At 36.1% G+C, this 13,194-nt stretch overlaps 1 protein-coding gene across 1 annotated transcript in view; it reads right to left on the bottom strand.

Moving 5' to 3' along the window:
• Positions 1-1,482: 1,482 nt before the first annotated feature.
• Positions 1,483-13,194, bottom strand: part of LOC102488789 (DNA excision repair protein ERCC-8) — a gene marked incomplete at its 3' end in the record, with an annotated part of 39,903 nt that continues 28,191 nt past the window's right edge. Inside the window, 4 exon segments of the mRNA XM_014587748.2 lie at positions 1,483-1,583; positions 4,332-4,398; positions 5,564-5,632; positions 7,215-7,296. Coding sequence (XP_014443234.1) covers positions 1,483-1,583; positions 4,332-4,398; positions 5,564-5,632; positions 7,215-7,296 — 319 coding nt within the window.

The raw sequence follows: 13,194 nt of genomic DNA, 5'->3' as shown, positions 1-13,194 counted from the left end.
GGATCAGAGGTCTGAACCTAAGTCCTCAAACAATGAAACTACTGGTGGAAAATTCTGGGGAAACTCTGGGAGACATTGGAGTAGGCAAATACTTCTTAAATAAAAGTCCCAAAGCACCGACAATAATCCCTAAAATAGACAAGTGGGACTATATCAGACTAAGAAGTTTCTGCACAGCAAAGGACACAGTAACAAGTGTGAACTGACAACCCTCAGAATGGGAAAATATTTTTGTTAAATATGCCTCACACAAGGGACTGATGACCAGAATACACAGGGAACTCACGTGCTTTATACAAAAAAAATGATTAACCCAATTAAAAGATGGGAAAATGAGCTGAACATAAATCTCTCTAAGGAAGACATACAAATAGCCAAAAAGCATATGAGGAAATGCTCAACATCCCTCTTCATAAGGGAGATGCAGATAAAAACCACAATGAGCTACTACCTAACCCCTGTCAGAATGAAAAAGATTAAGAATATAAAAAGTGATAAGTGTTGGCGGGGATGCGTTGAAAAGAGAACTCTCCTACACTGTTGGTGTGAATGTAGAGTGGTTCAACCATTGTGCAGAACAATATAGAAGTTCCTCAAAGTTCTACAAGTAGAATTACCATTTGATCTAGCAATTCTACTTCTGGGTATCTACAGAAAAGATAGGAGAACGCTAAATCTGAAAAGTGCTTGCACATCAGTGTTTATTGGACCCAAGACATACAAAGCACCCCGCGTACAATCAACCTGAGAAGATCTCTCCCGAGGCACATCATAGCCTGGTTGACCAAAACCACAGACAGAGATAAGATGCTAAAATTGTCAAGAGAAAAATGGCAAGTTCATTTCAAAGGATATCCCATCAGGCTAACATACATCTGACCTCTCGTCAGAAACAATGCAATCAATGTATCCACTTAATAAATACCTACTATCCACACTTTACGGTAGAGATCGAAATACTGGAGGGCATAAAAGCAATGAAAATAGTTAAGAGTGCTGAAGACTGTGGAATGGGGTGGGAGAAGGGAATAGCACAGAGAAAGATAGCAAGAGAATAAAGAGGCATGACATTAGTGAGACACAGAAATGGCTTATTACCTGTTGATGATGATGTGCATAGTATTCTCAACTGGATTGGTGTGAGAATTATTTCATGATGGATAAAGTCTTTTTACAAGCAAAATGAGAAATAGTGATTGACTATTTAAAAAATAATTGGAATAATAATAATATTGATTGGGAAAACAATGAAAAGTTATTGAATGATGAAACGGGGAGATTATTGTCCTCTGTATTGACTGACATGCATGGCATTCCCTTATTTTTTAAGTTTTTATTATTATCGTAATCTTCTTTAGATTACATTGGATTACATATGTCTGCAGTTTGTCAATGTTAATTTCATATTTGGCTTCAATTAAAAACACTCATATGAAAACACTATTATTGTTATGTGTCTTATATTAATGTATTCTTCATTACCTGATTCAGCAGCTTGTGACTTTTTCCCATTATGCTGATCAAGAGTAATCAAACATCCAGATGCTCTCCTCACATCCCATATTTTTACTCTACTGTCAGCACTGAGAAGCAAGAAATGTTACATTGGCATATGTAGCTAGGATAGTGACTGTGCTCTCGCGCCCACCTTTCCAGCATTTCGGCACACAGAGGTCTCGTTACATTCATGGAAATGTGCATACATTTGGGTGGTTGTACTTTGTGGTGCTTTTACTTTTTCAACAGGCATTCAATAGTCAACATAGAACAAAGTAGTGGAAAAAATACAAAAAAAAAAAAGTAATCTTTTTATTTCAGATCATATAGGCAGAATTCTGCCCCCCCCTTTTTTTTTTCTTAAAAGATTTTTGCTACAGGGTGCTTATGCTCACTGGAGAGATAGAGACAGAGAGAAAAAAAGTGAGAATTCACCCCCTGGGGGGATGGTCACACAGCAACCCCCTCTCCTCCATTCTCCTCTTGGGATTTTGGGCAAGCATGCACATGCATGAGTTTCAAGCCACCAAGTCTGGGTTGACCACATGGGAGTCCAATACCTTAACCATCATGCCACCTGCTGGTCCCCAGAATTCTGCTTTTTATGTTCTTTTGAATAACATGAGTATTCTTTCTCTCATGGACCAGATAGATTTGCAGTTTCTCCCAAATAAATGAAATCTTTTCTATTGTTTGGCATTCAGATGTGGAGATAATGAAGGAGTTAACTAATTTCACTTTGCTTAAGAATCTATTTGGTGGCAACAGCAGTTGGCGTAATGGCTATTTCACTGGACTCCCATGTAGTCGACTGTGGTTCAAGTCCCTGACCCAATGGCTTAAACTTACGCTGGGTGTATGTGTGTACGTGGCCAAAATCCCAAGAGGAGAATGGAGGAGAAAAGACTGAGGCATGGCTATCCCCCCAGGGGGTGATTTCTTGCTTTCTGTCTCTGTCTTTCCCATGAGCGCATGTGCCCTATAGCAAAAACCTCTCCAAAAAAAAAAAAAAAAATCTATTTGGTATAAATTTCATGTTTTCTCTTTTATTTTAATTTCTTTAGTTTGCTATAGGGCACGTGTGCTCAGTGGAGAGAGACAGAGAGAGAAAAATGAGAAAGCATGTGCCAGGGGAGATAACCATGCAACAATCCTTTCTCCTCCACTCTCCTCTCAGGATTTTTGGTATGCATGCACATGTGCCCAATATATTCTTCCAGGGGCCCGGGTCTGGGACTCCAACTGCACAGTTGGCCATGTGGGACCCTGCTGCCTTAACCACTCTACCACCTGTCTGGCCTCTTATGCTTTTTCTTTTTACTTGAAAGAAAAATATGACAGTAAGATAAATAATCAGGACAATGTATTTTCATTTGGTTTCCTATATTCAAATCAATCTTTGCCAGATACATGAGAATTGCATTTACTGTCTTCTGGAAATTAAACACTTATTTCTTTTTCTTTTTTCTTTTTATTTTTTGGAGAAGTTTTTGCTATAGGGCACGTGCGCTCGCCAGACAGAGAGAGACAGAGAGCTAGAAAGTGAGAAATCACCCCCCAGGGGGGATGGCCACGCCGCAATCCCTTCTCCTTCATTCTCCTCTTGGGATCTTGGGTACGCACGCACACGCGCCCAGCATGAGTTTAAGCCACTGGGTCTGGGATTCGAACTGCGGTCGACTATGTGGGAGTCCAGCAACATAGCCATTACGCTAACTGCTGGCCCCACACTTATTTCATTTTCTTTCAAGGAAGTGAAAAGAAGGCAAATTCATGATCACATAACAACTGTAGCTGCTAGACTATTCCTAAAGACAAATGCTGAGCAATCCTATATACCCCAATTAGTTCACCTGATGCGTCATGACCCCACAAAGACCTCAACAGTATTCTCTCTCATTGGGCTTATCATGTCATTTTATTAGGAGAGAGCATTACTTTATATTTTATAAGCTAATATTTATTTATAATTAAAAATATACACTCGGAATTTTTCTATTTGTATGATCTTAATTCTTCTAAGGGATCATCATCAAACCTAGCCAAGTGGAATAGTCAGCAAAAACTTAGCATTTTCCATTTTCAAGTTAATTTTCTTTCTTCAATTTCCAGAGAGTATGTGCAGTTGCCAGAGAGTGATAGACAGAAAAAAAAAGGGAGAAGGAGAAATCACTTCCTAATGGGGTGAAGTCATGCCACAATAACATTCTCCATTTCTCCTTCTGTCAGGATTTTGGGCATGTACACACATGTGCCCAGGCTGTTTTTAAATGAACACAGTGCTATACTACTGTGTGCAATAATGACACAACACAGTTGTTCTACTAGTAGTGCTCATAGATTTGTATTACTATAGAGTCTCATTTGTTCTAAAGACATATACTTTTAAGATGGTTAGGATTAGAATTATGATGTGAAGGAAAGTTTCTTTTGGTGACATAAATTAAAATCTTTAACTAAATATTTCATTTTTAATTATTTTTAATTGCCAGAGAGTATGTATGCTCACCAGAAAGAGAGACACAGAAAAGAAATGAGGAGTGGAGGGAGACTCATCCCTATAATGGGGAATGGTCACACCACAATCCCTTCTCTATTTCTCTAGTCTCTTGGCATTTTGGCCATTTACACACACATACCCAGCATGCTTTTTTAAGTCACTAGGGCCAGGATATGAACAGCAGTCAGCCATGTGGGATCTGGCTCCCTTAACCATAAGGAGCTAATTAAAAACTAAATATGCTAACATATATCTTATATCATTGTGATTTTTTTAAAAATACTTACTAATAACTATTAATACTAACTTTAAAGTCAAGTAAGCAGCATTTTACCTTGCTGTTGCCAAGATATAGTCATAACGTGGTGACCAGGAAACTGCCAATATTTCTTGTCTGTGACCTGCAAATACAACTGGATAAAAAGTCTTGCAAAATATTTGAAAAATTGAAAGATAAATTGCAGATAATTTGTGCTGATTCTGAAGAATGACTAAACATTAAAAGTGAATATATATGATAATTTTTTCATATTTATAATAATGAATACTTAAGCCTAACGTGAAATCTGTGAGGGTATTTGCAACACATTGTATTTTATTTTACTATAAAGGAACTGGATTTGCTTTGGAAAGAATAGTCTTAGTAAATGAGTCTTTTTAAATAAAGTTGTTAGCCTATATCAGTTGATCCATGTAACTCAAGTTCAATTACTTATCCCTATAACAAAAAGTCACTCCAATAAAATATACAAGATAACAATTTGAAAGAATAATATTTTTCAATTTCTCATAGTTAGAATGAAATTAATTGATGACTGTAAAACTGCATTTGTATGCATTTTTTTCTAGAAAGCATAAATAGTAAGTTCAAAAGTGATTTCAACCTTTTAGTTTACTTTTGACTAACTGAACTATTCAAACTAGATATTTGCCTAGCTTATAAAAACAAAAACTCCTAATAATGTTCAAAAATGTCATCCATTTCACCAAGTTTTTCTGATATCTTTGTTTTCAGAGATGAATAAGCATATATTTCTAAATTACACTTCATCCTCAACAATTAAACTGTTTCATTGTTTAGAATTAGACAATACTGATAAAAGAGTAGAAAAAATAATTTAAATTAATATACTTTTATCAAAATATTATTTCAGCATCTTTTCATAAAACACTTTTGCTGAGAAAAAGTCCCTAAATATTAAGAGCAATGTTTACTCACTAGCCAGAACAATATCAAATAATACTCATAAGATGAATATACTGATATAAGTTTTATTAGTAATTTATTTTTTTTAATGTAGAAATAACACAAGGTTTTAAGTTAGGCCATCTATTTTCCATATCCTTTGAGCTGTCCTATGGCCATTTGTTCATATAAAAGTCTCAATAGTTCAATTTTATAAGAATAATGCACAGAAGGATCTTTATTTGCCTAATGACTTTTAACAACTAGTGCAAAATACATCAGTCATGTCACTTACAAAGAAGACATTGTTAGTAATGTTTCTTTTTATTGAACAGTTCACTCAAAGTAGTTGTTGTTTGAAATTAAAAAAAAAAAAATACCCTGTAGGAAGTGAGAACAGGATCCAGACTTTAAGTCACAAAGTTGTACTTTGGGTCCTCTAGTACCAACTATAAAAACAAAAACAAAAATGGTTTAAGATAATTTTGTTATAAAAAATCACCATCAAAAGGACTCAAATTTTTACTGTATCTATGCAGAAATATAAAAATGTATGCCAAGAATACATTGCAAATATTATCTTAATGTTTATAATTAGAACAAGTATTTCTTTTTTTTATAATTCTCTTTTTTCTTTTTTTTTCTGGAGAGGTTTTTCTTTGCTATAGGGCGCGTGCGCTTGCCAGACAGACAGAGAGAGACAGAGAGACAGAAAGTGAGAAATCACCCCGCAGGGGGATGCCCACGCCGCAATCCCTTCTCCTCCATTCTCCTCTCAGGATCTTGGGCACGCACACACACGTGCCCGGCGTGAGTTTAAGCCACCAGGTCCAGGCCTCGAACCGTGGTTGACTATGTGGGAGTCCAGTGACATAGCCATTACACTAACTGCTGGTCCCTAGAACAAATATTTTAATTGTAGTTGCACTTTAGTACCAAGACAATTCTATTATGTGCTAATTTTTATTTTGAAAAAATTGAATAATTACAGATTCACAAGAAATTGCAAAGCTAGTACAGAGAGGTCCATACCCTTCACCTAGGTTTCCCCAATGATAATATATTAGGTAATAAAATAAAGTATAATATGAAAACCAGGACACTTATATTGGCAAATATATTATGTATAGTTCTATGCCATTTATCACATCAAATCTTTTTTTTTTTCATTTTTTTGTTTTAGAGAGAGATTTTTGCTATAGGGTATGTGTGCTCACCAGAGAGACAGAGAGAGAGAGAGACAGAGAGAGAGAGACAGAAAGCAAGATCACTCCCATGAGGATGGTCACATCACAATCCTTTCTTCTCCATTCTCCTCTCAGGATTTTGGTCATGCACAAATACACAGCATGAGTTTTAACCTGCCGGGTCTGGGATATGTACCGCAGTCAACCATGTCCAGTGACAAAACTGCTACACCATCTGCTGGTCCCAACATTTTATTTTATTGCTTAGTTTTCCCAAATTAATGATATACTTCTAGTCACTAGTAATAGATTCACAGAAACTCTGGACACAGACTGAATGGACTTCAAAGACAAGTTAGGGCCTAGCATCTCTTTAGAGCTAAAGCAGCTTTGCGAAGAGATTCACAGTGACACAGAAATACAGAATCACAGGGACCAAATACCTTACACCAGAACATTATTATTTTTTCTTATATATCAACATTTTTGTTGCAGGTGCTTTCATATATGAATGGTTAATTGGAATCATAATCTTAAAGAGAAAGAGTATCTTACTGTGTCAAATTGGAAAAGTTGCCAAATTTTGTTCATGTAAAATCTTTGGAACTTTGGTGGTTTAAAATAAACTCCTTCAAGGACATAAATATGCTTTTTAAATCTTTGAATCCTAGCCATTACACAGTACCTGACATACAGTATCTGTTGAATATAAATAGTAGTGTATATACTATTTTTTTCAGAGAACTGTGATCTTCATCTGGATTAAAAGTCTGTCAAAATTAACTAGATATAAAAAGAGGGAAAGTCTAAATGTCTTAAAAGATAAAAGAATATATGTACAAACCTGCTACCAAACAATGCCTGGTGGCAACTGGAGACATATGATGAGTATAAACTGTTTCCTCAAATTTGAATACATCTGCAATCTGTAATCAAGATATTAAAAACTGATAAGTTCTAATTATAAAAACAGACACAATGTTTCTATATTCTAGATTTTTAGCAATTTAAAACTTCATTGTTACGAATCTAACTTTCCCATAGAAATGTAACACCCCCTGAAAAAAACCTGACAATTTAAAATCCTATGTTATTTACAACATTGTTCTCCCTTATGTGAGAAAAAAAGTTTAGTTTTTCCCCAATAGAAAAGGTTAGCTTTTCCCCCAGTAAATTCCAGAAATTAAGAAAAGACAGTTACCTGGCTCACCTCTTTTGCTTTAGGGAACATGTGCTCTCTAGAGAAAGAGACAGAGATAGAGAGAGGGAAAGTGAGAACCACCTCCCCCACCTCCCACTGCCCCATCAGGAGGGATGGCCATGCTGTAATCCCTTCTTCAGTCTTCTCTTAGGATTTTGGGCATTCATGCACACACATCTGGTATGATTGTCAAGCTGCCAGGCCAAAATTGAAACCCCACAGCTGGCCACGTGGGATCCAGCACCTTAACCTCCACACTACCTGCTGGCCTGACCTAGCGTTCACCTTCTTCCTCTCCACTCCACTCTGTAGAGCTTTCACACGTCTACATAGATGATCTAGCCAGCTACCAAACCCAGGACACTGTCTTTGTCTGGACAGTGAAATTATACATTTTCCTTTAAAATGATACATTTCACTTATCTCTGACCATACTCTACTATTAATTTCAGCTTTTCTCAACTACTTTCAATATTCAAATAAACCCCAGAGTCTCTTTCAGTTCCTCCTATCCAGTTCTTTTCCTTTCAGACTTGGATTCCAAGGTTTAATATCAATAACAAGGTCAACTGCCATCTTGACAACTCTTTTGCTATTATCTTCAACTCCTTTGCTATTTATTCTTCTACTTGTCAGGGCCTCATCCCTGGATAATTCCAAATTATTTTTGTGCCTATATCCAGGTTGATTTACATCAGGGTCAGCAAACTTTTACTGTAAAGGATAAGACAGTAAATATTTCAGACTTTGAGGACCAACTACTCATTACTGATATTACGGCATCAGAGCAACACAGACAACACATGACCACATTTGGTTGCAGTAACACTTTATTTATAAAAAGAAGCCACAAGCCAGACTTGCTCACAGCCCAGACTTGGCCAATCTCTGCTTTATCCAGATGAGGAAAATCTTTTTTTTTAAATACATTTTTTATTTAATTTTATTTATTCATCATTTATTTTTATTTGACCAGAGAGAGACAGAGAGAGACAAAGTGAGAAAAGCAAGCCACCAGGTCCAGGACTCAAACAGTGGTCGGCCATGTGGGAGTGTCCAGCACCTTAACCACCACACCACCTGCTGGTCCCAAGGAAAATCTTTTAATTGAGCAGACTACTGACACTATGAAAGATTACTCATTTCAACTGGGTTTTCAGGAAAGATTGCCAGTTCTACTATTATTTCACCAGTATTCTTCTCTGCAATATTCTGCTGCTATTTCAAACCTTTTCTCATCTTCATAAACACATCCACCCAATCATTTATTTTTATTTGACCAGAGAGAGACAGAGAGAGACAAAGTGAGAAAAGCAAGCCACCAGGTCCAGGACTCAAACAGTGGTCGGCCATGTGGGAGTGTCCAGCACCTTAACCACCACACCACCTGCTGGTCCCAAGGAAAATCTTTTAATTGAGCAGACTACTGACACTATGAAAGATTACTCATTTCAACTGGGTTTTCAGGAAAGATTGCCAGTTCTACTATTATTTCACCAGTATTCTTCTCTGCAATATTCTGCTGCTATTTCAAACCTTTTCTCATCTTCATAAACACATCCACCCACTCCAGTCACAATAGGTGATTTGACCTTTAATTTAAAAGAGAAAATAGGAGCCACTGGATCAGAATTCCCTTAATGTTTCACCAGCAAACTTATAAATACATAGGCTTCTACTTATCTTTTTCTCTTCTTCATTCTTGTTATGGAAAAATGAGCCCTTATTTATTAAGTCAATCCCCATGCTTGTGTTTATATTTCCTTAAGCACTGTCACTTATATTCCTTTATATTTCCTTTCACCTTATATATTGTCTGGGTACTTATCACCTCTCTCCACACAGCCACATTCCTTCCCAACAGCACTGAAAATTCCTCTCTCATCTTAATGGCACCTCTCTCCCCAAGACAGACACACACACACACACGCGCACACACACACACACACACACACACACCCCTTTTCTCCCTATATTCCACCTACCTATCTTCTCTCCTCCTCTTTAAATTCAAATTTTGGCTATTTCTAATTCCTTATTTCCCAACTCACTACCATTTTATTTTCATGTCCACTGCTCTCATTCACACTATTCTTTAGATCCTCCTGAACATAATCTGTCAGTTTTGTTGAATGCAAAACACAACTGACTACTCCATTTTTATCAAAACGATCTCTCACTAGCTTCCCTTATCTTACGTTCTCTTGATTTTTCTCTTACTCTCTTTGGCTATTCCTTTTCACTATCTTGTGCAGGCTTTGTTGTTCCTTCTTCTGTTAATCTTGGTCTTCCTCTGGGTTTTGTCCTGTGCACTCCTTTCTTCAATTGCCACCCTACATCATAATGACTCCAACTCTGTATTTTCAGTACAGACCTCACCCTTAAATTATCTCCATTCAGATATCTTATAAATTCCTCAAACTTAATAAATCTGAAATTGAACACATCACCCCTCACCTTAGTAAATAAAAAATCTGCCTAATTCTAAACCTAAAAACCCTGCAAGTCAACCCTGATTTTTAAAAAAATGTTTTACTGAGATATAATTCACATGCCATACAATTCACTGATTTGAACAGTGCACTTCAATGACTTATATTCAGTCGTGTAAATGTCACAACCATAAATTTTTTCATTCTCATCACCCAAGAAAACCCTATAACCAGTAGCATTCTCCATTCCTCCCCATGCCCTGCCCTAGGCAACAAATCAATTTTCTATTGCAATAGGATTTGCTGATTCTTGACATTTTACTTACATTGAATTATACAATATGTAGTCTTCATCAGGTTTCCTTCTTTTATTTTTTTTCATTAAGTTATAGACCTCTATCACCACAGATTACTTTTGCCTATTATTCAACCTCCAACCAAAAAAACTGTATTATTAGACACTCTTTTGTGTCTGGTTTGCTTTATCTAATATTTTTAAGATTCATACATATAGTTGCATGTAGATGTCATCCTAAATTCTTGTACTCACAGTCTGGTGATATGTGTATATATATATATATATTTTTTTTTTATATACACACACACACATACATACACACTCTCAAAGGTATGAATATTGCATCACAGACTGTGCACATATTCTAATACCACAGTCAATATCAAATATCTGTACCAATTTATAATCTAATTGGCAATATACACACTTTTTATTGCTATCATTAGTTCCGTTTTTTTTTTTTTTTTCCTTTTTTTAATTACCAGAGGACACATGTGCTCACCAGAAAGAGACAGACTCACAGGGAGAAAACACTTTCCAATTTTGGCATGGTCATGCCACAATCCCTTCTTCTCTATTTTCCATACAGTTGGGATTTTGAGCACACAAACATATGCACCTAGAGTGTTTTTCAAGTCTCAGCTGCTTTAAATTTAACCATTCTGAAATGTATACAGAAATGTTTCATTATGGATTTAATGACATTTCTAGGTGCTCAATAATAAAGTTGAGCACTTGTGATTTATTTATTGGCCATTTGGATATTTTTTTTCCTCCAAAGAATTTTGCTACAGGGCACATGTACTCACTGAAGAGACAGAGACAGAGAGACAGAAAGCAAGAAATTACTCTCCAGGGGGCATGGGCATGCTGCAATCCCTTTTCCTCCATTCTCATCTTGGTATTTGGGCACACATGCACATGTGCCCAGTGTGATATCAAGTAGGTGGGTCTGGGACTTGAAATACAGCCAACCACATGGGAGTCCAGCACCTTAAGTACTACACCACCTGATGGCTCCAGATGGCTTTTATTCTAAAGTGTATTCAAGAGTTCTGTGTTATTTTCTACAGGGTTGATAATCTTTCAAATTTTGTTGATTTTTAAAAAGATAATCTGTTTTAAATTCTTTTTCAGATACACGCCTATTTGGGGCATATATCCTACTTCATGACTTACCTTTTGACTCTAAATGTTTTTTTTTATGAATAATAGAAGTTCTTCATTTTGATGTAGTTTAATTTATCAATTTCCACCTTTTTGATTAGTGCTTTTGGTCTATCTTAATGAAGGTATTTTCCTGTTTTATTCTATAAGCTTTTACTTTGATATTAGACCTATAATCTATCTGAAATTGACTTCTGTGTCGGATATAAGGTAGAAGTAAAAATTAATTTTGTTTATACAGACCTAGTTGATCTAGCATCATTTATGGAAAAGGCCATTCTTTTGGCAATGTAGTGAAGTATTCCTACTGTCACGAATCAAATGATTGTAGATGCATGGGTATTTCTTGATTCCCTATCCTGTCTCCTGTTCCATTGTTTTGTTTTCTTCTTTGCACTAATACCACACTGCCTTAATTAGTATACCTTTATAGTAGGTCCTGATATCTGTTAGTGAACTCGTCTAACTTTATTCTTCTTCAAAAGTGCTTTGTCCCTTTTTATTCCCATATAAACATTTGAATTAGTCAATTTCCATAAAGAAATCCTCCTAAGAATTTGATTGGAAATGGATTGATTCTGTAGGTCACTTTGGTTAGAATTCCTATCTTCTAGTCAAATGGTCAATACATGAATCAAAAATGGCAATAAATAAATACAAAGTCTTTTTTTCCTAGGCACTCTCCTATTTATCAAATACCATACAGAAAAGTTTTTCTCTAGTACCACATAACTGAGAAAATTCTACTCTGTTTTTCATATGCTTTCTGCTTCATTTATTAGCTTATGGTCTTGAATAGTTTAACTGGCAAATGCTTCAAGGGGAAAGCCAGTTCCAACTGTCAGGCTGAATTTTTCTGCATTCTCTTCTTTCTGTGATCTTGATCCCTTAATTTCTGTCTGTCTTGGCAACCCTACAGTCTAATTTCTGTCTTCCTAGCTCATGGCACTTAAGTCCTATTTGCTCCTCTACCTCTTGAAAGCTATCAACTGCCTGCCTTCTTAGAAAGTCTTCTCAGCAAATGGTTCTGGAAGAACTGAATATCCACCTGTATAAAAGGGAAATTAGATACTATCTCTCACCATTAACAAAAGTCATCTTAAAATTGACCAAAGATCTAAATATAAAGATTCCAACTATGAAGTTACTTGTGGAAAACACAGCCCAACACTTGAATACATTGGAGTAGGCAAAGATTTCTTAAACATGATCTCTTCAGCACAGGGAGCAATTCCAAAAAGAGGTGGAATTACATCAAGCTAAAACTTCTGCACAGCAAAGGAAATAATAAATAAAGTGAAGAGACAACCTACAGAAAGGGAGCAAATATTGGCAAACTATGCCTCAGGTAAGAGTTTGATTACCAGAATGGGGAATTTAAGCAGCTTACCTACAAAAACAAAACAAAACAAAACAAACAAAAAACCCCAAACCCCAATAATCCAATTTTAAAATGGGTAAACAAGCTAAATAAGCAACTCTCAAAGGAAGACATATAAATGGCCAAAAAAATGTGATAAAATGTTCAACATCTTTCAACATAAAGGAAATACAAATTAAAACCACAATGAGGTATCACTTAGCCCCAGTCAGAATGACTATAATAAAAAAAAACTAACTCCTCCCCTAACAAAACAAAACAAAACAAAGAACAAGTGCTGCTGAGGCTGTGGTAAAAAGGGAATCCTCCTACACTGCTTGTGGGAATATAAATTAGTGTATATAT

This window comes from Tupaia chinensis, unplaced genomic scaffold, assembly GCF_000334495.1.
Source record: "Tupaia chinensis unplaced genomic scaffold, TupChi_1.0 Scaffold000232_1, whole genome shotgun sequence".
Taxonomy (NCBI): domain Eukaryota; kingdom Metazoa; phylum Chordata; class Mammalia; order Scandentia; family Tupaiidae; genus Tupaia; species Tupaia belangeri.
Note: the sequence above shows the minus strand (reverse complement) of the source record. Positions and strands in the feature narration are given on the sequence as shown.